At 36.0% G+C, this 27,480-nt stretch overlaps 1 protein-coding gene and 1 long non-coding RNA gene across 3 annotated transcripts in view; one reads left to right on the top strand and one right to left on the bottom strand.

The window, feature by feature from the left end:
• LOC144666339 (protein HTATIP2-like) overlaps nucleotides 1–27,480 on the bottom strand; it is a 148,498-nt gene that overhangs the window by 7,115 nt on the left and 113,903 nt on the right. The window contains exon 1 of one of the 2 annotated variants that reach the window (XM_078527862.1): nucleotides 17,890–18,030. The exons of the other annotated variant lie outside the window; for it this stretch is intronic. Coding sequence (XP_078383988.1) covers nucleotides 17,890–17,949 — 60 coding nt within the window. The 5' untranslated portion in view covers nucleotides 17,950–18,030. Of the gene's footprint in view, nucleotides 1–17,889; nucleotides 18,031–27,480 lie in introns of those variants that run through there. 2 annotated transcript variants of the gene reach the window in all.
• Nucleotides 16,360–25,885, top strand: LOC144632087 (uncharacterized). The gene is made up of 2 exons (XR_013566856.1): nucleotides 16,360–17,467; nucleotides 25,311–25,885. It is a non-coding gene; the product is annotated as an uncharacterized LOC144632087 (long non-coding RNA).

Below are 27,480 nucleotides of genomic sequence, written 5' to 3'. Positions count from 1 at the left end.
CGGGCTTAACTATCACAGGTTCGCAGGAGCTTTCACTGATATCCAATCCTACCAGAAACTCTATCAAAATTACAACACTCTTGGACGTTGCTAGCTCTTTTTATTTTGTTTAACCATGAAAAAGCGATTAAAATTCCATCAGAATGGGCATCGTGGTAGCCCTTCACAATAGCCTCTATTATTAGTACGTTCATTTCGTGCTTTGTTTGACTCGCAGAACTTCTTTTGACTAACTTAGTGAAAGGACGCGTAACGTATCGCCTTACAAATGTTGCAAGAATTGATAAATGGTTCATTTATTTATTATAACCGATAATAATCAATAAAATCGATAAAAGTCGATACAATTAAGAGGATGTGAATTGTGAGTATCGATTTTCATCGATTAATGGAACCAATCGATATCAATCCATTGATTTTTATCGATTATATTGATTATATCGATTGGTTTCCGATGATCGAGTTTCATCTATTGGACAGGCCGGGAAAGCAAACAAGCAGGCGAGGTAAGACAAAAATTGGCCCATTTTTTCAAGACCTTCCACGGCCAAACAAAGATTAAGAAATACTCTTCAGTGGATCCACTGTCAAGAGGCCCCTCAAGTACACTAGATCGGTTCCTTTTTCTCGAGTGCACGCCGGAGAAAAGCCATTTAGTGTTGGGTGCTAATTGGACTGAAAACCAACACTGTATGGTAATTATGGTTGCGTGTGTAAGCTTTCATACAGGCCTGTACACTGTCAGAGTGACTCAGATTTATCTCATTTATCTCAGCATGCTTTGAATTGCGGTTCCACTAGACCTCTGCCCGAGGTAAACCCGTGGGTAATTGCCTTGGGTTGGGATCGGTTTGGGTTTCCGGTCAGGTTAACACCTCCGGTTACATTGCAAATAATTACCCGAGGTCAACTTTCGATCTTGCAGTGTATGGCGGCAAATTTAATGCATCATAGTGATCGCAAACCGCGAAACGCCTGGTTTGCTTTCGGTCGTTCTTCTGCTTCTTATACGGCAATACCCGGTTAATTTAGCTATCCAAAACTTCGTGTTAAGAAGAATGCGGAGAAGGCGTCTGCGATTACGATTTCTACAATCTCTTCAGATGCTGTATTTGTTTTATAGAACCCGTCGCCTACAAGTTGCTCGCCGGCCAAGACGTGCTTGGGTATTCCCTCGTAAAATATACTCACAGTGAACCTCGAAAGTTGGCCATGTTTGATGCCGCGTGTCTTGTATTTAAGTTATTTAGTACGTGCCAGGATATTTGCCGCGATATTTTTGCGCAACACCACAAAAATGTGCCCAGCATGTGCTGCGGTTTCCGGATTTACTTTTTTCTTTCACCCGATTGGCTGAACTACTCTTGTGGTTAGATAAACCACTGATAAACCCTACTACTTGGTTCGGGAAACGTCATGGGTAATTCTTTTGTTCTTTTTGATGTATCCATAGTGATTTCCCATGGGCAGGATCACTGCGGGAATAGAGGTCACACACAAATACAGACTTCCCGTGGGTAAAGTCTCAGTTTCCCGTGGGTAAAAGCTCTAGTGGAACCGCAACTAATCTCGTTACAACAAGAGAGGATAATGAGACAGAGAGGGACTTAGAGGGCGTTGGCCGGGATATGTCAAAGACAGAAAAGTTATTTTTAGATATGCGGACGCCCACAAAAGCGTAGTTCCGGTTCTAGTAAAGTCAATAAATCGGGCCAGCGTGACATTTGTTTTATTGGCTAATTAACATTCAGCATGTCATTTTTAGTGGGCATTTTACAGGCGTTTAGAGTTCGGCAACGATGTTAATGTCAATGATAGATTGAATCGGAAGCTTTCCAAAGTAAGCGTCTTCTGTAGATGCTTAATAAAAATCGTGACAGGCCTACACCAAGAGAAAATATTATTTTCTCTTGTCTACACGGACTCCTACTGTTTATTATTACTATTTGCGACCTGATTTTTTAACCGCTGTGTCTTATAAGTATCGCTCTGAGAAGAGTGTCTTTAAGCGATTTGCCTTTTTAATGCGACAACATAGGATAGGAGGCTTTCGAAAAAGGCCTTCTCCTTCTGCATACTATAATTATTATTGGGAAGCGTTTTAGGTCAAATAGACGTTTATGGCACTCCAAAAGTGTAGACTGGAGGTCACACAAGTCTGCATGCTTTCCTGCAGTTTGTAGACATTAACACCTCTCTCATTTGCTAAATGATTTTGCCCGTGCGGTTTGATTTGGCTGATATCATTTTGCAAGATATATTTTAATCTCTCAAAATGTTCGCCCTGGAAGGACTTTGTCGGAAACTTTCTTTGAAAGTGTAATTTATTTTATTTTGTGACGCCGAACCCGGCTGTTTAATTAACTTTGCTTGAAGGTGTGATGTATCTTATCACAGATGACATACCGGTATCTGTGTTTTTCCGGTTTCGTCTGATTCATCAGAGAATGTCGATAAAGATATATCATGATTTGTTTCAAAGAGACGCTGTGCCGTATTCGATCGGGCGTTTTGTCGCTTGAGCTCGAAATAACGGAGGTTTTTTATTGATTTATTCCCCTGTTCGCACGTTTGGTCTGGCACCGCATGAATGAAATGTAAGAGTATCTCTAGGCGTACTGGGGTCTGTTATCTGTTATCTGTTTTGCCTGTTAATGCAGGTTTAATATATATGGTTTTGACTTTATTCTTCGCGAGCCATTGGATTTGAAAAAAATTGTAGAATCTATCCCTTATTCCCAATATTTCCTGCTAAAATTTTATTTCACAACTCGCTCTCATCAATGAAACGTTTCCGCTATTGTTAATGACATTTCTCACGCCTTGATCATGAATGGCGTGTGCGGAAGCCAAGAAAAACAGACACTTCCGTTTTGCACGCGGCTAAATATAACTTTTCTGTCTTTGACATATCCCAAGGCCTAGACTAGGAGACTACCTCTCTGTCCCCTTATCCTCTCTTGGTTACAATGATCACCACTTCGAATAGTTAAATGAACAATTATTGTTAGTAATTCTTTCTTAGATTATTGTTATTATTAATATTATTATTTTCTTTGTTATGTTATGTTATTTCCAACTTAACTAATTATCCTAGTTAATGGAATTATATGTAATTAAATTCAAGTACGCTTTCGCAATACTACCAAATTTCTACGAAGTCATGGAAATATAAGCTTGTTGTTGTTGAGACATTACATTCAACAGGCATTGAATGCATGCATTATTGCAAAACTGCTCCAATCTTGTAGCTTGCTATAAAGCTTAATATCGCTCTTCGCCGTGTTAAAGTTTCCATTTGTGAAAATTAGTAGAATCGCAGCTCTTCCAGTTTATAATGGCTGTCGAAATAATTGTAAAAATATTTTCTTCTGCCTATCTGCTAATATAAACTAATTATCAGCAAAGGAGAGTTCGTTTTGCGATCTTTTCTACAGACACGAACGAACAGCGCCGTTAATTCATGGGGTTTTTCTCTACTTTTATACACTGTATGCTAGAACAGTTTCAGAAAGCCAAGACTGAATCGCGTTTTTTTACAGATTGCACAAGTGTGCACCTTGTTCATCTATATTGCTATGCCAAATAAAAAGTTGAATATCCCTAAAGAAGGCAATTGATATGAAGGATAAAGAAACACATTTCAAACAATGTCAGAGATCAGAATACAAATACAAGCTTGTTCATCTATATTGCTATGCCGAATAAAAGATGAATATCCCTAAAGAAGGCAATTGATATGAAGGATAAAGAAACACATTTCAAACAATGTCAGAGATCAGAATACAAATACAAGCTTGTTCATCTATATTGCTATGCCGAATAAAAGATGAATATCTCTAAAGAAGGCAATTGATATGAAGGATAAAGAAACACATTTCAAACAATGTCAGAGATCAGAATACAAATACAAGCTTGTTCATCTATATTACTATGCCGAATAAAAGATGAATATCCCTAAAGAAGGCAATTGATATGAAGGATAAAGAAACACATTTCAAACAATGTCAGAGATCAGAATACAAATACAAGCTTGTTCATCTATATTGCTATGCCGAATAAAAGATGAATATCTCTAAAGAAGGCAATTGATATGAAAGATAAAGAAACACATTTCAAACAATGCCAGAGATCAGAATACAAATACAAGCTTGGTCATTTATATTGCTATGCCAAATAAAAAGTTTAATTTCCCTAAAGAAGGCAATTGATATGAAGGATAAAGAAACACATTTCAAACAATGTCAGAGATCAGAATACAAATACAAGCTTGGTAATCTATATTGCTATGCCGAATAAAAGTTTAATATCCCTAAAGAAGGCAATTGATATGAAGGATAAAGAAACACATTTCAAACAATGTCAGAGATCAGAATACAAATACAATACAATACAATACAATACTTTATTTAAAATGGGAAACATGCTTAGCTTAGAATAGCTAGTTAACAGATGTTCCACTAAAATAACAGAATGATAAAAGAAAACTAAAATAGAATCTATAAGAATGTTAAAATATATAATCTAAAATCTTAAATGTTTAAATGCACTACCTAAAAATATTATTGTGTCTACTATGTAAAAAATGCTATATATAAAAAACAATTTACATCTACTCGGCTAAAAAGTTTACAGTGCGTATCCTTCGGACAAATTCATTTTTACCAACAGTGGTCCTGATTTCATTTGGTAGCTCGTTCCATAGCTTAAAGTTGTTTTTTATCAAATCAATTTGTAAAAAGCGTAAACTGATACAGAAAACGTGTGCAATGAGAAAGAGAAAACAATGTAAAGATACCCGACAAGAATTAAAGGCTGTTACACCGTGTAATGTTAACGTCAAAACGTACATGCAACGGCATCGCGAGCTGGCAATCGTTTCAAATTTTTTGTGGTGAGTAGCCAGAAAGCAGAGTCCATTACAAGATGTAGTTCTTGGCAAAAAAAATTGCACCTTGTTCAGGGCAACGCCCAAGTTGAGGTCCTCAAGATCGCATCGCCGACGCACACAAGTTTCAAGTAACAGCATGAAATTTGGTTTAGATAGAGGCCAAGGCTAGCACTAACAACAGTCGGTTCTTCATAAGATTTTAGACGCCAGGTCAATGGTGTTTGGGGATTTTATATAAGATTAAGAAATAGATGTCTCGCTCCAGACTACGGTATGTCGCAACAAATGACTTATTAAAAGATAAAATTGTTTTATCAGTTCTTTTCTTTTTTTGTAAATCGCCCTTAAAATTAATATACTTTAGATAGCTGCCCTTATTCACTGAGGGTTTTTTTTTAATTCTCGAACATAAGAGAAGATTCCAGCACTAACTGAAAATCACGTTTTGGTTTTTGTTCACGGTATTTTGAATGTTTCTGCCTGTACGTGTATGTTATTTGAGTGAAATTGAATTTTACGTGAAGAACACCTTAATCTAACCTTGAATACCTATAGAAAAAGATCTAATGTCAAATAAAACAATACAGGTTATCAGTGATATGACTTTTATTTGCTTACTGCGAAAAAAAATTTATTAGTTATATGATAATATTGCGTAATGGTTCCTATATTAAGCCCCTGTTTATCAGTAGGTCGTAAATTCCGGATGAAAGCTAGAAACCTTTACCTTATAAAGATATTTAATTCCATGCTATATCACAGAATTTTTTGCCTAATATGCACTTCCTGTGCAAATTCTGTGATCTGATCGAATTTCGAACATCTTATTTACACAGGAAACAAAAACTCTTTAAAAATCGGTTTAAATCAGCCGGTTGACAACACAAAAAGCAAGTACCAAACACAGTGAAGGCAACATGAGGCCTTCGTATATATCCAAGAGCCCTAGACTGTACACGTTAGCAATGTAGGATTAGGGTGTCTGTGGTACAAGGGAAGCCAATCTGTGCTATTTTCCACTTAAAAATTAATCTCGCAGTAAAAAAAAATGAAATTACCTAAATTTCTTTGAAATAAATTCTTCGATCCTTTTTCATCTGATGTAATGTGTGGGTTTAAATAGAAATCTCATTAGTAACAAAATATTCAAAAAAGTTTATTGCTTCTTTATGAATGACCCAGACAAAAATAGCTTCGAAGACCCTTGAACTCGGGCGTCTCAAAGTAAAATCGATTGCAGATTTAACCAAATTTCATTGATGATTGTGTGCTAGGAAAAAATTATACCTCAGAAGAGGCCAAGACTCTCGATGCTGAAAGCACCCATACAAACGCAATTGAGGTGTAGATCTGGTCTGGCAGCTCCACAAGGTTTGACGAGTCATTTGTTTTTTTGAATGTTTTCAATCCTAATATATTACAATTGTAGCCCCTGCTCTAAGCAAATATTTAGCAAATATTTAGCACTACATTTTATGTCGTATCAAAGTTCAGCTGAACTCGTAAAATTCCTGAAACAATTGGATTAAACTTCATGTTAATAGAATCCTTAAGCTCAGACATTCGGTGGCGGAGAAATACCCCGAATGCTTATATGCTTTAAGTGATCTCTCTGTAAATCAGGTATATCCGCAGGTAACAGACTAACATTTCCTAAAAAAAAAAGACTGGATTTAAAGTGTTTAATTTTACGGAGATAATACCTTACTAAAGCCTAATATCACGACTGGAGCAATTCGTAAACAGTGATAAATTTCCCTGAATATCGCAAAAGTACTCATAATCATCCGTATTTCGACTCATTTCAAAATTGTTACTTCGGTATCACAGCGTTTCGCTTCATATTAAAAGTTATAAAGAAAGCAAATATCCATGAAAGATTCGTGGCAAAGTGCACACACCTTCGACATTCTCAACGAGTACAATGTGTTTCAAAGAAAGCAAGCAGTTGATACGTTTTCGCCTTTTGTTAAAAATAGACAAACTGTTAGCTGAAAACCTAGTAATAAGAATGAAACAAATAATTTCGAACAAGCTTAAACATTAAAATGATCGAAACCCTAGTGTATGAACATTCAATTAAAAGCTATTGAGCAGTGCTTTCATGTGGTACTGTTTATTATGCTGTACAATGTGGTTCTAACTATTTCGTCTAGTGAATGTAACCCTACTGCATGTTCATTCAAATGCTGAAAGCTTCTGAGCTGCACTTTGGTGTGTTACTAACAGTTTTCTACTTTGCTATGTCGTACAATGTGATTCTGACTTTAAGGTGGCCCGAACCTATTTATTTACGTGATGGTTGTATTTTTGAATCGCGCTTTTTGGCAGGAAAGATTTCACCGATTTCAGTTCGAATTTTTGCGCCCTAAATGAAAAATGTTCGAATTTACGGAAAATGGCATTCGATTTTCAGTCGGCTCTAAAAACTTTTGAGATTTGAACATATTTTCAAAATCTAGTTTCAGTACCAAAAATGTCTATAGATTTAAAACCCGACGACAGATTTCTTCTAAACTTTAGCAAATAAGCCTCAGAGCTCTCAAGTTTTGTATCAGGACAATCTGACCATGCAATTCGCTGCACAAAATACTAGTAAAATTTTATCTAAAAATGCTACGCTAATGCATTCATGTCAACTGACGCACAAATAGCGGAACAGTAAAGCCAAACTATCGGTCATCTGCAAGGATAATGATCCCTAAAACCTTATCAAAAAGAAAGTGAGTAATCAGAAACCTACGGCAAATACAGACAGCGCAACAAGAAGCACAATTTTATGACGCGTACGCGTACAAGGTAAAATTGAATATTTTATATTCATCTCACCTATCACGTATTCGTTCATTTATTTTCGAAAAAATCTTTGCATAGCAAAAATGAACATCTAAGAAAACCCCTTACCAGTTTTCGTCACAGTTGGTTCCCATTCTGAGGAGAAATAAATGCGCCAAGTTGAGTACTTCCACCATCCGCTTTTCGGTATATTGGCCGGTAATGGTTTTCGGTATATACCGGTATATTGGCCCTCTTAATGATGCGCCAAAAAGCTTGTTTACCAACTGAGCAACTGACCACAAACATCACTAAAAGCTTCTATAAAAGAGCCTCGAGTCACGAAGTATTCATTTATGGGGAGTGCCAAAATACAGTTCTGATTAACTGGCGCTAAAAGATGAGAAAATGAGGGGATAGCTTTTTGCCACGAAGGAATGGCCAAAGACAGTGACACAAAATATTTTTAATCCATTCAGTTTTTGTGAATTGGTAGCCCTAGAGTTGATATCACAGCGTTTCGCTTCATATTAAAAGTTATAAAGAAAGCAAATATCCATGAAAGATTCGTGGCAAAGTGCACACACCTTCTACATTCTCAACGAGTACAATGTGTTTCAAAGAAAGCAAGCAGTTGATACGTTTTCGCTTTTGTTAAAAATAGACAAACTGTTAGCTGAAAACCTAGTAATAAAAATGAAACAAATAATTTCGAACAAGCTTAAACATTAAAATGATCGAAACCCTAGTGTATGAACATTCAATTAAAAGCTATTGAGCAGTGCTTTCATGTGGTACTGTTTATTATGCTGTACAATGTGGTTCTAACTATTTCGTCTAGTGAATGTAACCCTACTGCATGTTCATTCAAATGCTGAAAGCTTCTGAGCTGCACTTTGGTGTGTTACTAACAGTTTTCTACTTTGCTATGTCGTACAATGTGATTCTGACTTTAAGGTGGCCCGAACCTATTTATTTACGTGATGGTTGTATTTTTGAATCGCGCTTTTTGGCAGGAAAGATTTCACCGATTTCAGTTCGAATTTTTGCGCCCTAAATGAAAAATGTTCGAATTTACGGAAAATGGCATTCGATTTTCAGTCGGCTCTAAAAACTTTTGAGATTTGAACATATTTTCAAAATCTAGTTTCAGTACCAAAAATGTCTATAGATTTAAAACCCGACGACAGATTTCTTCTAAACTTTAGCAAATAAGCCTCAGAGCTCTCAAGTTTTGTATCAGGACAATCTGACCATGCAATTCGCTGCACAAAATACTAGTAAAATTTTATCTAAAAATGCTACGCTAATGCATTCATGTCAACTGACGCACAAATAGCGGAACAGTAAAGCCAAACTATCGGTCATCTGCAAGGATAATGATCCCTAAAACCTTATCAAAAAGAAAGTGAGTAATCAGAAACCTACGGCAAATACAGACAGCGCAACAAGAAGCACAATTTTATGACGCGTACGCGTACAAGGTAAAATTGAATATTTTATATTCATCTCACCTATCACGTATTCGTTCATTTATTTTCGAAAAAATCTTTGCATAGCAAAAATGAACATCTAAGAAAACCCCTTACCAGTTTTCGTCACAGTTGGTTCCCATTCTGAGGAGAAATAAATGCGCCAAGTTGAGTACTTCCACCATCCGCTTTTCGGTATATTGGCCGGTAATGGTTTTCGGTATATACCGGTTTAATATACAATCTTCGTTCACTGTCCAAAATCCACGCGCGCAATTGGTTAAAATTGATCACGTGATTTTGCTTTACCTGTCGTCAGCAAACTCCGACAGTGCAGTATTGACAATAATGCACAAAAATCGTGCATTATTGAAAATGTCTTTAGCTTCAAGGCTTGTAGAAGTGGAAGAAAAATGTATTCCTCAAATTATCAACGATCCAATACCAAACAAAATCGAAGAGGATAACAACTTGAAGCGCTTTCATGTTCAAAGGTAAACTGCAGCTCAATAAATACATTTTTGTGTGAGATTGACTTGCTTGTAGTTTCTTGATTGTGAAAGCCATCGACTCGCTTTGAACAAGCTTCTCGCTGACTGTATTTATAAACGACCACAGCAGCTGATGAACGATTTTATGAACCATTTTAAGCTTTATTTCTGTACGGCTTGTTTGTGATTTTTATATTTTTGATGTAATCCCGTGTAATTAAACTTATGTACTACTACACTTCTTATTTTTAAACATTAAGCTTATTGTTTGAAGTTCGTTAAGTCGATGATCGCTTGCAGTGTACTCAGATTCTATATTAAAAGGGTTAGAGTCTGTCCGTTCGTGTTTTGTTGACAAATACACGCACTTGCTGGCCTCACAATGAACTCGTGTATTTGTCAACAAAACACTTACAACAGTCTCTAACCCATAAATATTGGCCCTCTTAATGATGCGCCAAAAAGCTTGTTTACCAACTGAGCAACTGACCACAAACATCACTAAAAGCTTCTATAAAAGAGCCTCGAGTCACGAAGTATTCATTTATGGGGAGTGCCAAAATACAGTTCTGATTAACTGGCGCTAAAGGATGAGAAAATGAGGGGATAGCTTTTTGCCACGAAGGAATGGCCAAAGACAGTGACACAAAATATTTTTAATCCATTCAGTTTTTGTGAATTGGTAGCCCTAGAGTTGATAAACGAATGTAAAAAATATTCGCTCATTCTGTGCGTTTTACGAGCAAGAATTCTAAACATTTGTAACTTTGCTTTAATTCCGTGACAATGTTAACCCATGCTTAAGAAAAAAAACGTGGCAGATGGTTTCTATCAGCTTAAAAATGCTTAAAAAGTCAACTAGCTTTTAATTAAAGCTTGCGCCATATCCGCCGTAAAGAAACGCACAATTTCCACTAAGTTCACAGGTCCATTTACCGACAAATTAGCCACAAATCCACAAATCCTTTTATCAAGCTCTACAGATGAGCTTCCGTGAAATTCATTGTCCCAAAAGTGATCGAAAAGGGTGAAGCATTCCTGCTTAACTTTAGCCCTTAGAAATAAATCTCTAACAAAATCAAAAGAATGTAGTTTTCAATATACTTTGATTGATAGCGAGCATAATACTCTTCACACTGGGCATAATCCCGCTAATGAATTTGGCAAATTCGTGCTTTCAGGGACTTAATTGTTTTATTATTTGTATTTGTGCTTATTTTGAATTTATGTTTTCTTTTTAGAGATTTATGAAATTGTAACTCGCAATTGAATGTTTTGATACGCATTTAGAATTACGCAATTCAGAGGCGGTTATGACATTACATGTCAAAAAATTTTAACAATGTCATTAACCCTAATTCAATCACGTGAACTGATGAAAGGTTTGTGATATAATCTTACTTACGTAACTTTGGCAAAAAGAAGGTATTTTTGAACAAGGCTTTTCATAATAAAAGTATTAAACTCTTGACGAGTTTAACCAACACCTTTTTGCATCCTCCAGTTCAAATTAAGGTGCCATAGGTTAAAAAATAAACATTGTTTAATTTTCGTGCTTTTGTTAGGATCAGCACGCCCCAGACTCTTGACAATTAAGAATTGGTGATAAGTCCTTGTAATATCTTTTTGAAATTGATACTAGGAAATTGATACTGCAACCGGCTTTGATTTGATTACTGCTTGTCTTAGGAATTATCAAAATATTGTCTGTCTTTCGATATTTGAAAATAAATGTACCCATTTTACAGTTGCAAACGTTCTCTTTAAACTAGAAGGTTAGTGGCAGCCGAGAAGATGAATTACATAAAATTAATTCTAAATAATTAGTGAAAATAAATATCAATCGATAAACCCAATATTTGAAGATAAAACGAGGCTATGTTAAACTCTTTAAATTTCAGACTTCTTTGACATCTTTTTAGGCAATTTCACGACGCGTGGCAGTCAGAAGAATTAATACTGAAAGACATGTACATGTCGGGAAATCTGTGCTTGACTTGAAACCCGCAAACTCTCTCCAGACCTCACCAGTGCAAACTTTAATGTATCAGAATAAGTTTGATATACCTCTGCCTCATAATGAGGAGAGAATCATTTGTGAAACGAGGAATAACTATTGTTAAGGTTTGTTATTATTATTTTATATTGTTAAATCAGTTTTCGCTGAGCTGTCGGATGCAAACCACGAACTGACCAAAGTCTCAAGTCTTTGACATTACACTCGCTAGCAGTGTAGTTTTCAACTTTACTTCGCGTCACAGTAAATAAAGTGCGCTTCTTTATAAATATGCAATAATTATTTAGCTTTAAGGTATGTGTAGTGTTTTTCTAGGTTCAAAGTGTTCTTAGTTTCAAGAGTCAAATATAAACTAATTTTTAACTAAACGTTGATGTAAAGAACTACCGAACCACCCCTTTTGAACTTAAGTGTTTATTTCTGTTAAAGTTTTTACTCAAGTCATATTCTCCTAGTTTTCCAAAAGGTTTCTAAATTAAGCTATGGGACTAAATCAGTGTTCACTCAGTAATTTTTTATATTTTAAGTTTTGAGTTATTTTAAGACCACTGTACTCAATGAAATGCCCACTGCTGTTTTATTACTTTTTGTTTGGGATGTTGTAAGGGGTAGGCATTTCATTAATGTTTGTGTTTAAAATTTTGTTTTTAATATAACCTTTGTTTCGTTTGGTACTGTAATTGGGGAAGTACTTTACTGATATTTAAATCATTGCACTGTTGTTTATTGTGATGATTAAATAATAAGTGGTTTATTTTGATGATTATGTAATAAGTGGTTAATTTTTGGTCAGCCCTGTCTCCACATTTTAATGTAGTAGACCTCCTCTAGGTTTAATATTTATGTGTTATTTTTTTATTTGTTTTTTTTTTCCACGTCTAATTCTTGCGAAAGTCTCTAAAATCTCTGCAGCAGATAGCAAGGTTCCAAGAGTTAATCTTAGCAGAAGGAAGGAATTTTGGTAACAGGAAAGAGACAGCTCTGGTCGCATGAAGAAGCTACTGTAGAAGATCCTGGCCACAGAAAGGAACAATCTTAACAAGTTATTGACAGTTTTGTTAAGCGCTGCCTTACCTATTCTGTTATAAAGCAATTTGACTCTATGTTCTAACATGTGGATTGAAAATGATCTCTGTAGTTATTTTTATGGAAAGATCCGATTACAGGCTTTGCTGCAGAAGAGCTTGGCTTGGTCTCGGGTTTTGTTACGAATAAGTTTAATCATTGGCTTGTTACAATGTCTTCATTATGCTACAAATAAATGATGATGATATTAATATTTGTATTTGACTTCTCGAGTACGATAATATTATAATAACTAAGCTGAAAGATAAGAGGTTGAAGAGAAAATCTTTGATCATGTTTTTCCAAAAAGATTTTAATCCTTTGCTTTAGTAAAATATTGTTTTTCCAGAAAAAGAGTCTAAAGTAGAAATATAACCAACACTTAATTTACAAGCTTCTAATTTCTCGATCAAGTTTGTGTTCTAGCTTCCTGATTTGCGCTCTTAATCTCTTGATTTTTATTAGTTTCCTCCTCCTGGTTTCTTCGGCCTCCGCCTCGCTTGCCGCGGCCACCAACACGTGCACACGATCTTCCCTTTCTTCTATTTCCGCCACTGTCTATGGCTAAAACAAGCCTTAGAGCTCAAAAGTTCTACCAGTAAACATTCGCCAGCAGCCCCAGTAGTTCCAATCAAAACGGCCCTCATAATTATAGGCTTTTCAGAACTTTGCGGTGTTTGAGTAGAACCGCTTCTCCACCCTCCGCGATGTTCCCTTATTTACGTAAAAGCCCAGAGATCATTGCGTACTTAGATTATAACATTTTCGCGTGGTCGCGCGCTAAAATTCTCGAATGATTGACGATTTTTTTTTTCAATTTTGGCTGATAAATTTCCTCAGTTATGTTTAGGGCTGGACAGTATCTTGACGGGGACGGGGTGTATTTTGGAGGAGGTTTTTTCAGATCTGTATCAATCTAATGACTTGTAGTTCGCTCTTAAACATCCCCTATAGCTATTTCTGACCAAAAAGGTAAAATCCTAGCTAGTCCGGCCCTATTTCAGACTAAACGGCTCGACAATTCAACTTTTTAAACTTGTTTTTATGTAAATAGATCATCTTTTAGATATTTTTTTAGCGATTAACATTTGTACATTTGTAAAGTTTAATATTATGCTTGAATTTTGAAGCTTCAATAAAGAATCTATCTATCTATCTATCTACAACCATATCGTTTAGTGGTTTGAAAAAGTTGAGGTATCGTGGGGTGATATATCATGGCTTTACTCTCACTTTCCTGTTTCTTTTTGTTTTGGCTCGAGTAATTCTCCAACGAGCCCTTGTCTCTAAATCTAGGCTCGATTTCCATCGCCAAAGAAGTAATAAAAAACCGGGAAAATACAAGCTGAACTGGGCTTTTTTAAACAAGCTGGATGGTTGCAGCTGAGGAGTACTAAGACAGGTTGTGAACGACAAACGTGAAAGCAGCAGGTTGACGTTTGGGGACCAAACCACACGCGAGTGCCGCCGGATGCTGTGAGAAAGAGTTGGACAGCAAACAAGCAAGCGAAGTAAGAGAAAAATTGGCCCATTTAATTTTTTCAAGACCTCTCACGGCCAAACAAAGATTAAGAAATGCTATTCAGTGGGTCCACTGTCAAGCAGGGTCCCAAAGGGGTTTAGGGCTCCAGGGCTAGGGCTCCGGGCTAAAAAAAATGCAGGGCTCCAGGGCTCCAAGTCGAAAATGTCAGGGCTCCAGTGCTCCATATCATCTGCTTTAGGGCTCCGGGCTCCACTCCGGTCTACAACCAGTTGACATATAAAGTTTATTTTGCAACGCTAAATCAAATCCGCAAATTAAAAAGTCTGCAATCATTAGAAACTTAAGATAATCGCGTATACTTGTATCATGTACTGTCCTCTCTTCAGATTCTGTTTCTTTATGCCAGTTAAAGAGACTGTGTCGCAGATTTTAGCTAAATTTAGGCATGGGAAATGGCCATCAAATTCGGTCAAATATAAAAATAACCGCTTAAAACAGTCAAGGAATATTCAATAACACACCAAATACAAAAGAAGGTATTGGTGGCCAAAAGTGACGAAGATTGAAACGGATTGCGATATGGGTTTTTGAAATATTGTTGGGCTGAACAGTTTTCAAAGTTCATCTCGTTTGCTTGTAACTTAAAATTATAACGCCCGGAAACACATTTGTTTGTTATGAAGCTATGGTTTTGTCATTTAGATCCATAGTAGTAATTTCTTTGCAAACATCAAGTTTCATAGCGAGTATTTGGCAAAACGTAATAAAGTAACTCAGCCATGACACAGTCCCTTTAACATGCACAAACAAACACAGAAAAGCAGTAAACAAGAATCAACGCAATCTGAGAACTCGAATGATCAAATTTCAAAACACTGGGTTCCGGGCTACGCGGAAAATTTCTTTGGGCTCCGGGCTCAACAGCCAAAATAGGATCAGGGCTCCAGTCAGTAAAATGACCGGGCTCCGGGCTTCGGGCTCCAAAGCAGAAATTTCAGGGCTCCAGGGACCCCCCCCCCCCCCCCCCCCTTTGAGACCTTGGTCAAGAGGCCCCTCGAGTAAACTAGATCGGTGCCTTTTACTCGAGTGCACGCCGGAGAAAAGCCATTTAGTGTTAGGTGCTAATTGGACTGAATTGGAGAAGAGCACGTGCAGGCCTGTACAATGTCAGAGTGACTGAGACATTACATTCAACAGGCATCGAAGGCATTCATTAGTGCAAAACTGCTCCAATCTTGTAGCATGCTAATGTAGATTTATCGTTCATCGGCGCCTTAAACTTTCTAAGCATTTGTGAAAATTAGAAGAATTGCAGCTCTTACAGTTTATAATGGCTGTCGAGATGATTGTAAAATTATTTCTTCTGCTGATCTGCTGATATATATAAACTAATTATCAGCAAAGGAGAGTTCGTTTTGCTATCTTTTCTACAGACACGAACTAACAGAGTCGTTAATTCATGTGGTTCTTCTCTACTTTAAGACACTGTATGCTAGAACAGTTTCAGAAAGCCAACAAATCACGTTGTTTTACAGATTGCACACCTTGTTTATCTATATTGCTATGCCAAATGAAAGTTTAATATCCCTACAGAAGGCAATTGATATGAAGGATAAAGAAACACATTTCAAACAATGTCAGAGATCAGAATACAAATACAAGCTTAAAGTTGTTTTTATCAAATCAATTTGTAAAAAGCGTAAAAAATACAGAAAACGTGTGCAATGGGAAAGAGAAAACAATGTAAAGATACCCGACAAGAATTAAAGGCTGTTACACCGTGTAATGTTAAAGTCAAAACGTACATGCAACGGCGTCGCGAGCTGGCAATCGTTTCAAATTTTTTGTGGTGAGTAGCTAGAAAGCGCGAGATTCCAAACTTGCTCACAAACTCTTAAACGTGGAATAGTTTCCTTAAGCAGAGTCCATTACAAGATTTAGTTCTTGGCAAAAAAAATTGCACCTTGTTCAGGGCAACGCCCAAGTTGAGGTCCTCGAGATCGCATCGCCGACGCACACAAGTTTCAAGTAACAGCGCGAAATTTGGTTTAGATAGAGGCTAAGGCTAGCGCTAACAACAGTCGGTTCTTCATAAGATTTTAGACGCCAGGTCAATGGTGTTTGGGGATTTTATATAAGATTAAGAAATAGATGTCTCGCTCCAGACTACGGTATGTCGCAACAAATGACTTATTAAAAGATAAAATTGTTTTATCAGTTCTTTTCTTTTTTTGTAAATCGCCCTTAAAATTAATATACTTTAGATAGCTGCCCTTATTCACTGAGGGTTTTTTTTTTAATTCTCGAACATAAGAGAAGATTCCAGCACTAACTGAAAATCACGTTTTGGTTTTTGTTCACGGTATTTTGAATGTTTCTGCCTGTACGTGTATGTTATTTGAGTGAAATTGAATTTTACGTGAAGAACACCTTAATCTAACCTTGAATACCTATAGAAAAAGATCTAATGTCAAATAAAACAATACAGGTTATCAGTGATATGACTTTTATTTGCTTACTGCGAAAACAAATTTATTAGTTATATGATAATATTGCGTAATGGTTCCTATATTAAGCCCCTGTTTATCAGTAGGTCGTAAATTCCGGATGAAAGCTAGAAACCTTTACCTTATAAAGATATTTAATTCCATGCTATATCACAGAATTTTTTGCCTAATATGCACTTCCTGTGCAAATTCTGTGATCTGATCGAATTTCGAACATCTTATTTACACAGGAAACAAAAACTCTATAAAAATCGGTTTAAATCAGCCGGTTGACAACACAAAAAGCAAGTACCAAACACAGTGAAGGCAACATGAGGCCTTCGTATATATCCAAGAGCCCTAGACTGTACATGTTAGCAATGTAGGATTGGGGTGTCTGTGGTACAAGGGAAGCCAATCTGTGCTATTTTCCACTTAAAAATTAATCTCGCAGTAAAAAAAAAATGAAATTACCTAAATTTCTTTGAAATAAATTCTTCGATCCTCTTTCATCTGATGTAATGTGTGGGTTTAAATAGAAATCTCATTAGTAACAAAATATTCAAAAAAGTTTATTGTTTCTTTATGAATGACCCAGATAAAAATAGCTTCGAAGACCCTTGAACTCGGGCGTCTCAAAGTAAAATCGATTGCAGATTTAACCAAATTTCATTGATGATTGTGTGCTAGGAAAAAATTATACCTCAGAAGAGGCCAAGACTCTCGATGCTGAAAGCACCCATACAAACGCAATTGAGGTGTAGATCTGGTCTGGCAGCTCCACAAGGTTTGACAAGTCAGTTGTGTTTATTGAATGTTTTCAATCCTAATATATTACAATTGTAGCCCCTGCTCTAAGCAAATATTTAGCAAATATTTAGCACTACATTTTATGTCGTATCAAAGTTCAGCTGAACTCGTAAAATTTCTAAAACAATTGGATTAAACTTCATGTTAATAGAATCCTTAAGCTCAGACATTCGGTGGCGGAGAAATACCCCGAATGCTTATATGCTTTAAGTGATCTCTCTGTAAATCAGGTATAACCGCAGGTAACAGACTAACATTTCCTGAAAACACAGGCTGGATTAAAAATGTTTAATTTTACGGAGATAATACCTTACTAAAGCCTAATATCGCGACTGGAGCAATTCGTAAACAGTGATAAATTTCTCTGAATGTCGCAAAATTACTCATGACTTGACTTACTTGACTTAAACCCTTTCGCTCCCCATGGAGCATAGGTCCACGGAAACCACTGCTCGCCATCGTGTTCTGTTTTGGGCTATCCTTTCAATCTGCCTCCAGGTGTAGCCTGCTTTGCCCGCCTCGTCATCTACCGTCCTCCTCCAGCTGTTTCTGGGACGGCCTCGGCTCCTCTTCCCAGAAAATTACTCATAATCATCCGTATTTCAACTCATTTCAAAATTGTTACTTCGGTATCACAGCGTTTCGCTTCATATTAAAAATTATAAAGAAAGCAAATATCGGTAGATGATAATTAATTGTTAAATATCCCATCGTGGAAATGAAAAATTCGTGGCAAAGTGCACACACCTTCGACATTCTCAACGAGTACAATGTGTTTCAAAGAAAGCGAGCAGTTGATACGTTTTCGCCTTTTGTTAAAAATAGACAAACTGTTAGCTGAAAACCTAGTAATAAGAATGAAACAAATAATTTCGAACAAGCTTAAACATTAAAATGATCGAAACACAGCAAGCAACAAAATGATTTGCCGAGCAGAAAGGAAGGATATGCTTGACTTGTTCAAATTTCTAAGATGCCTTCAATTTGTGTCTTCCTCAGCTTTGGATTCTATGATTTTTGTTTAGAGAAAGAATTAATGAAGAAAAGATATAAAAAATTGCTCTATGATGCCATTCTTCTCAGCTTCACCGAAACTAAACAAACGGCTTCGAAGAACTGAATCAAGAAACAACCACAGATACTCTAAATTATTTTTAGATTTCCGCGCTGAATTGTTCGAAATCATCTGGCCATCCGACCTAAATCTTCTCTATTTTAATTTTTAACCATTCTCTCAGTTTAGTGATCAATAACTGATATAAATATTTTCTTTCGAATTGAATTTTGTTATTTTAAGGCCTTTGACATTCACGGTTGGATGTTAAAAGTAAATTTGCTTCTTCACTTGTTAACACTTCGATCAAATCAGTTCAGTCGCAATAATTTTTCCGTAACAGATATGTAACTGTAAAAGTGCTATGTCAGACAATTTAGAAAAATATAAAGCACTTGTTACAAATTTTAAAAGTTCGCTTTAATTTTAAAGCATAGTTAGGAAAACAACACTGTCTTTGTAAAGATATACGAATTACATCTCAGACCATTCAGTGCACTCGATTCAGCACAGAAACATGAAACATCTCATGACTATTCTGTACTGCATCTTTTATACTGAACAAGTCAAGTTCGCAGCTTCAGTTTACAGTATTTATAATTCATAAGCATAAATTAACTAAATCAAATCATTTTTTTGAGAAATGCAATGGAAATGTAAAGTAGTATGTATAGTTTAAAGTGAGAGCAGTTGTTTATTAGTACATGTACCGTAAGCGGCCCGAAGTGAACGCTAGCTTTTCAATAGAGTCGGCTGCTGTTTACATTTGAAGAGAAAAAAAAGCGTTTGTCGATAAGCTCTATTAAATAACATCAATTGTGCATAAATGCTTACGAATAACTAGACGAATCTATTAGAGATACTAGAAATGCTACTGAAAAGAGACTAAGTGAATTTACAATACTCAGCGTCCTGTATTAAATTGCACGAAGTTGACAAATTTTTGTTACGTTAGGTTACCTTGTTGTGGGGTTTCATAGGTTAGTATATGGGAACATTTTCCCATACTCCATGAAGCAAATGTAAAGTAGTAAATATTTCGATTCATAGTTCTAGATATTACCAGACCTTTGGCAAAGACGAGGCAAGATCTTGCTAGGAGGTTCTGGGAGCATGGCCTCCAGGACATTTTGATAGCTAGAAGCTCTGATGAAACAATTTACATAAGGTATTTCTTGAAAAAAAAAATCAATCTTGTTCAACTGGGGATTATTTTCCCAACTAAACACATTTTGTTTTTAATTTTGGGTTAGAATCAAGACGAGACATGTGCAAGGCAAGGCAAGACGAGGCTCCGTCTTGCCTCTTGTCTAGATACGGCCCTGAACTGCAATAAACAGTTTGATTTAAATCGAAACAAATATTTCTATCCTGAAGTCAGTTTTGTCTTGTTTACGTCTGTGCTAAACCGTAGTGTGCATGTGACCATTCAAATGAAAGCTACTGAGCAGTGCTTTCATGTAGTACTGTTTATTATGCTGTACATTGTGCTTCTAACCTTTTTAGTCTAATGGATGAAACCCTACTTCATGTTCATTTAAATGGTGAAATCTTCTAAGCAGAACTTTGGTGTGGTATTGAGAGTTTGCCACTATGCTATGCCGTACAATGTGGTTCTGACTTAAACTGTACAGTGTATGTGGATAAAACGCTAAGTGTGTCGACATTTCAGTAAGAGCAGTGCAGCTTTCTTCAGGTGTTTCGAGTGTTTGCTGTTTGAGTAGGGTTAAACCGCAAGCGAACCCCTGATTTTTTTCGCTCAGTTGCTTTGCAAATCTAGCAAAACACACGATAAAACAGATTTCACCAGTTTAGAGCTCTCTGTAATCCCGTTTTCAGAATTCACACAATGAATTGCTTCAATAAAGAATAATTCAGTGAAAGCAAACAATGAAATATTAATTGTACTGAATATACATGACAATGGAATGTCGACTCTTGACTGCACTAAGTACCTGAAACAAGACCTTTTGTTAAAACATGTGTATCTGAAAACTATTTACGACTGAAAGTTGGTGGATGGTTGATATTCCTGTTCGAAAAAGAAGACAGTTAATTAAAATTTTATAAATTTAGTTTTGGGAAAATTGATCTTAATTAACCTTCATGTTGCTACACGACTAATTTTAGAAATAACTTGGAGAAAGTTGCTATTTTCGTATGAACTTTATTACAGATATTGGCCTTCTTAATGAGGCGCCAAAAGGCTTGTTTCCCAAGTAGAAACTGACCACAAATATCACTAAAAGCTGCAATAAAAGAACCCCGAGTTACGAAGCATTCATTTATGGGGAGTGCCAAAATTCAGTTCTGATAAACTGGCGCTAAAGACAAGAAAATGAGGGACAGCTTTTGCCACAGAAGAATAGCTAAAGACAGAGACGCAAAATATTTTTAATCTATTCCGTTTTTGTGATTTGGTAGCCCTGAAGTTTATAAACGAACGTAAAAAAAAATCCGCTCATTCTGTGCGTTTTACAAGCAAGAATTCTAAACATTTACACCTTTACTCTAATCCGTGACAGTGTTAACCAAAGCTCAAGAGAAATGAACGCGGCAGATGGTTTCTATCTGCTTAAAGAGGCTTAAAAAGTCAACTAGCTTTTAATTAAAGCTTGCGCCATTGTTAAACGTTACCCGCCGTTAAGGAACGCACATTTTCCACTTAAGTTCACAGATCCATTTACCGACAAATTAGCCACAAATCCACAAATCCTTTTATCAAGCTCTACAGATGAGCTTCCGTGAAGTTCATTACCAGGCAAAAGAGATCGAAAAGGGTGAAGCATTAAAAAAATGGTGTGTGACAGCTTATATTCGTTGTTATAAAGTAAAACATTTTTAGAAACCTGCACTAGTCACCATAAATAATTTTCAGACAATGAGCGTCTGACTTCTTGAAGGACAAAACCGCTCTTTTATAAATCCATGGAGGTTTTTTTAGTGCGAGTCAGTATTGGCTACACTCAATGACCTTACAAGTTGCTATACAAATAAACTTCGGCCATATGGCGCCCATAATCCTTACTTCAAACAAAAGTTGATCTGAGCTTCTGTTTCAAATCGTAAAAGAAGGAAACAATAGAATGGCTGAAACATGCTGATACAAACGTACGGGTTTTTTTTTTAACACGGTCAATGGTTTTATTAGTACTTATTGCACAGTTAAATGGTCTTTGCAAAATCCATATCCGCACGACTATTAAATTAAAAGAGCAAGCGGTTGAGTATTATGGCAGTAAAGTATTGTATGTTTGTCTATGAAATCTGAAATAGGTTAAACAATATTTTTCCTTCATGTTTCCTTATAGCTTTCCATTCCTGGAACACGTAAAACGTTTTCTATTTGTTAACATTAACAGCCCTATGAAGTATCTATTTTTATCATGATAAATTTTAGTCGTAAAAGAAGAATACCAATTTGAAATAAGAGATGGAACTCGCAGTTTCTAATGTTGTCATATCTGCCTGCCTGCCTGCCTGCCTGGAAACATCAAATTCCGAAATGTGAAAAAATAGTTCGCCTCTTACAATACAACAAGAAATTTTGTATATCTTCTATGCAATAATCCTTGCACACAAAGATATTTTCCTTCTACTTGATGTGCCTTTATTTGTTTTTAAATTTTCCAGTTTGCATAAGCTCATAATATTAAAGAGACTGTGTCACGATATTTTAGCCAAATTTCGGCGTGGGAAAATGACCATCAAGTTTAGTGAAATATAAAAATAACCTCTTAAAACAGTGAAGGGACATTTCAATAACACAAAAAATACAAATGAAGTTGCGGATGGCCAAAAGTGACGAAATCGAAACGGATTGCGATATGGGTTTTAAATTATTGTTGAGCTGAACAGTTTTCAAAGTTAATCTCGTTTGCTTGTAACGTTACATTTCAACGAAGCTATGGTTTTGTCATTTAGATCCATGGATAGAAGTAATTCTTTTGCAAACATTAGGATTCATAGCGAGTATTTGGCACTGAAACAAAATAAAATAAACTTCAATCAGCCGTGACACAGTTTTATTCTCATGTGCTGGCCATGGGTTTGTTATCATTGTTGAATACTCTTTAACGTTTTGTCATGAATTTGATGATGGACTGTTATGGGTCTTGAGCCGATTTTGGATTTTCGTTTCTTAGTATTCCTTTTTTATGAAAATGGTGGAAAGTTCTTATGAGGAATAAACTGATAAATGATTAAAGTAAATGAAAGTTAATGTAATACTTCCTGCTTAACTATAGCCCTTAGAAATAAATGTCTCACAAAATCAAAAGAATGTAGTTTTCAATATACTTTGATTGAAGTGAGCATAATGCTCTTCACACTGGGCTTAATCCCATACCATCCCGCTAATAAATTTGGCAAATTCGTGCTTTCATGGACTTTTAAAATTGTTTATTTTTATTTGTGCTTATTTTGAATTTATGTTTTCTTTGTAGAGATTTGTGAAATTGTAACTCGCAATTGAATGTTTTAATACGCATTTAGAATTGCGCAATTCAGACGCAGTTATGACATGACATGTCAAAAATTTTAACAATGTCATTAGCCCTAATTCAATTACGTGAACTGATGAAAGATTTGAGATATAATCTTGGTTACATAACTTCAATGGCAACAATAAGGTATTTTTGAACAAGGCTTTAAATAATAAAAGTATTAAACTCTTGACGAGTTTCAACCAACACCTTTTGCATCCTCCAGTTAAAATTAAGGTGCCATAGGTTAAAAAATAAACATTGTTTAACTTTCGTGCTTTTTGGTGAAACCATCGCGCCCCAGACTCTTGACCTAATCAAGAATTGGTGATAAGCTCTTGTGATATCTTTTTGAAATTGATACTAGGACATTGATACTGCGACCGGCTTTGATTTGATTACTGCCTGTATTGGGATTTCACAAAATATTGTCTGTCTTTCAATATTCGCAAATAAATGTACCCATTTTACAGTTGCAAACGTTCTCTTTAAACTAGAAGGTTCGTATCAGCTCGGACACAGACTTTAAGAAGATGAATTACCTCATAATATCTAAATAATTGGTAAAAATAAATATCAATCGATAAACCCAATATTTGAAAATAAAACGAGGCTGTGTTAAACTCTTTTAACAATTTCAGCATCTTTGACATCTTTTTAGGCAATTCACGACGCGTAGTAGTCAGAAGAAATAATACTGAAAGACATGTACATGCCGGGAAATCTGTACTTGACTTGAAACCCGCAAACTCTCCCCAGTGCAAACTTTAATGTATCAGAATAAGTTTGATCTATCTTTGCCTCATAATGAGGACAGAATCATTTGTGAAACGTGAAATAACTATTGTAAAGGTTTTTATTACTATTTTATATTATTAAATCAGTTTTCGCTGTCGGAGGCAAACCACGAATTGACCCAAGTCGCAATTCTTTGACATTACACTCGCCGGACGTTGTAGTTTTCAACTTAACTTCGCATCACAGTAAATAAATGGTTGCGCTTCTTTACAAACATGTGCAATAATTATTTATTTTAAGGGTATCTCAGAGTGTTTTTCTAGGTTCAAAGTGTTTTTTTGTTTCAAAATCAAGAGTACAAAGTAGATCAAGAGCATTCTAAACTTAACGTTGATGCTATTAAAAGAACAACGAACTACACAGTTGAAACAAAGCGGAGTCATTGCTGTAAAATTTTTTACTCAAGACATATTCTCCTAGATTTTTTATATTCACTCCTGCAGTGGTGTACAAGTTTAGCGTTTCCTTCCAAAAGGTTTTTAAATATAAGCTATGGGACTTAATCAGTGTTCACTGAGTAATTTTTTATTTTTTATGTTTTGAGTTATTTTAAGGCCACTGTACTCAATGAAATGCCCACTGCTGTTTAATTACTCAACCGTTTGTCGTTTTAATAACCGTAAGTCAGCTGTCTGCCGTTCGCTGCTGTGAATGAATAATTTCTCGGTGGGTTCCTTTTTGTTTTGTTATACTTGCAAATACAAGTTTACCGTCAAAATAAATTGCACCGCACCCAAATAGTTTGAACAAAGAAGCAAACCGCGACAAACAAGTACATGGCTCAGTGCTTCATGCCGCTCGAGTTAAATTAGCACAGTTGTGTTCTTGTATAAAAAGCGTTAAACTATAGCATTCCTAACGGGCTTCTCACGGCCAAAGCAAAAGGTGGCGTCCGTTTGATATTTGACAAGAATGTATTAAATAAACTCGAGCATTCGGTATGTGTGAAGAAAAAAATTAGCTGCGAAGTTTGCTCTATAAATGCCAGACATGACTTCGGGCGTTTTCGCTCATTGTTCATGGTCATATAATTTTTCCATTCTATTCCTTCACTCTAAGTTTTACCACCAATTAAGCTACTTCAGCAGGGTTCATATAATTCCCTTTTCTTAGTGTTAAAATGAATATTCTGGGCCTGTTTGTAAGGAATGAAAACGAATTTGGGTTAAATTTCTGGAAGGTTCCACCGAGGTTGTTTGTGCAATATGAAGTTTGCGCCTTGCTGAGAAAATATTAAGGGTAACGTACGTTTGTGTTCGTACCAAATGTCAGGTTGGAAAAATGTCGATATATAATTTACAAGTTATCTTATGTCTAGCTGATAGATCCAATATTGTTCGTGTATTCTGTTTGCCAAGCTGAATTGTAGAGACATTTATTTCAGTAATTTTACACAGTTATTAAAATTGAATGAAGCCCCAGGAATGAAGCTCGCATTCTCAGTCAACTATTTAATTGTTACGTTGTTTGTTTCGTTTTTGTAGGTGAGGGGGTATGCTGCAAAGCTTAACAAGACCACAGATCACAAAGAAATATAACCACCTTTTCGATTAAAAAGAACTGTCGAGCTTGCAAACTATATGAGAATTTTAGTCATCTAGAACTACAGACACTGGCTGACTGTCGACTATAGTCAACTATCGTGACGAATAAAACTTTAGTTTATACTTCGTTAAACCAATGTACAAATAAAACCGTTCATTTTGTTCAGTTAAAGTTCCAGCATCAAACTGACGGCAAAATTGGCTGACACAAGTTCAAGTGAAAGTACAAGCTATATATTAGCAACACGGGCAGTTGGTTCATGAAATAAACACCCTGCACAATTAATGTTCTTTGTTGAAAAGTTTGTTATATTTTGTTTGCTAACTGTGGAGTAGCCTAAGGAAGCTATTATTAGTTACTTCAACTCCCCTACACTTAGACAGTTGTATTTATTGTTTCACGCTCACTGTAAAACCAAACACCAATGTATTTTATTCATTATGATCGAAATTATTTCTTGCAATTATGAAGCCATACAAATGCGAATAAAGTCTAATAAAGTAGAGTTTCTGTGCTTCGTCTTCAAAACGTTCATGACATTGAAACTTGTAGCATTTTTTTTTATTTTAAAAAAAAAAAGGTTTGTCTGCTGTATGTTTAGCTACATAAATCTGTCCTAAGGAATGAACCTTAACTGCTATTAATCAACAATTCTATACATATATAAAAGTTGAAATCTCAAGTCCAATTAACAAAGTTTTCAAAGCGTGACTTGAAATAATGAACGAAGCGTGTTCCACCCACCGTTGTTTATATGATTTCCTTCAGTAATTTTGAATTGATTTGAATACACTCGACAGTAAAATGCTATATTCACACGCATCGAGTACAGAAATTAAAATGCACTTCCATAATGCACAACTATTTCCGGAAAACATTTGAACTTGGCTGCATAATATTAGAGTGCACTTAAATATATAGGACGCAACGAAAACGTAACGAAGAAACTGAAAGACTTTTAGGAATAAAAAAAACAGTGGACAGTTTATTGTTATCCTATTTCATTATCTGCCGAGTTTTTAATTTTCTCCCCTACAGGGAAATTACTAAAACAACGACACTGAGGCGACAATTTAAAGTTGTAGTTCCTTTCTTTTATCAAAGCAAGATCGGTGCAGAATATTGGTTGTCTGTAGTTTGATTGTCGCATTGGAACACGTCGGAGAGCAACAGTAAACATGTTTCGGGGACTGTTTTGTTTTCGTTTTCGCGTTTTTTCTAGCAAGGGCCTTCAAACGCGGTTTAATTTCACGAGTGACTAGGTTTCCAAAAGACGACGAATTACCCATTCAACCAAAAGATACTTTGAGTTGCCAATAACAGCTTTGTTGCGTGCTCGACGCAAACAGTTGCGCTTGAAAAAAAAAAAAAAGTTCACCGGAAGCCAAACGTGAATTACGACGAATTTCTCTCAGTTATTACGCAATGGTCGCCGTAACTCTAGCCCCAGCGGTGGAAGCATTGATGAAAGTTTATAAAAGCAAGCGATAAACTAGGTCAATGAGAAGAAAACAAATATCTCAGACGAACTTGAGTATTTGTCTTAAAGGTTAACCCGAGTGACCGCCATTGTTACACTGTTAGCGTTGTTGCGGTTTTAGTTTTTAATCTGGAAACCCATAAAGTGAATTTTGAATGTACCCATGAAAACCTGTGCAATTTCTCGTGCGAATTTTAATGTATATTAATTTTGTTTCTCAATGTGTTTCTCCCAGACAATGAAATCCATCTTGCGTTGCCTGAGGTTAAAAATGTTAATTAGAAGTGTGTGTCCTGTCAGTGGCCACACGAACGTTAAAATCTCTTCCCTTTTCACTTGTTTCCAAGAAAATAAGTAACAGAGCTTATGTTCTGAACTAGAAAGAGCGAAGTGAACACTCAAAGTCAAAAAGTGCTGGCAATCTGCAATCCAAAAGGATTTCAAGGTCGAGTTTTCCAAGGTTACTAGCCATAACATGAAACATGCACGTCAAAACACAAACTTCGCCCGTTAATCAGCGATACCATCTACAAATTGTGGATAATGACTGGAATTCAAAAACAATCGCCAAAGAACACGCAAGCCACCTCTCTCTCCTTCCCTGTTGCAAGTTCAACAACTTCGGTGTG

Source organism: Oculina patagonica, chromosome 1 (genome assembly GCF_052425735.1).
Source record: "Oculina patagonica isolate OP01 chromosome 1, crgOcupat, whole genome shotgun sequence".
Lineage (NCBI taxonomy): Eukaryota > Metazoa > Cnidaria > Anthozoa > Scleractinia > Oculinidae > Oculina > Oculina patagonica.
Note: the sequence above shows the minus strand (reverse complement) of the source record. Positions and strands in the feature narration are given on the sequence as shown.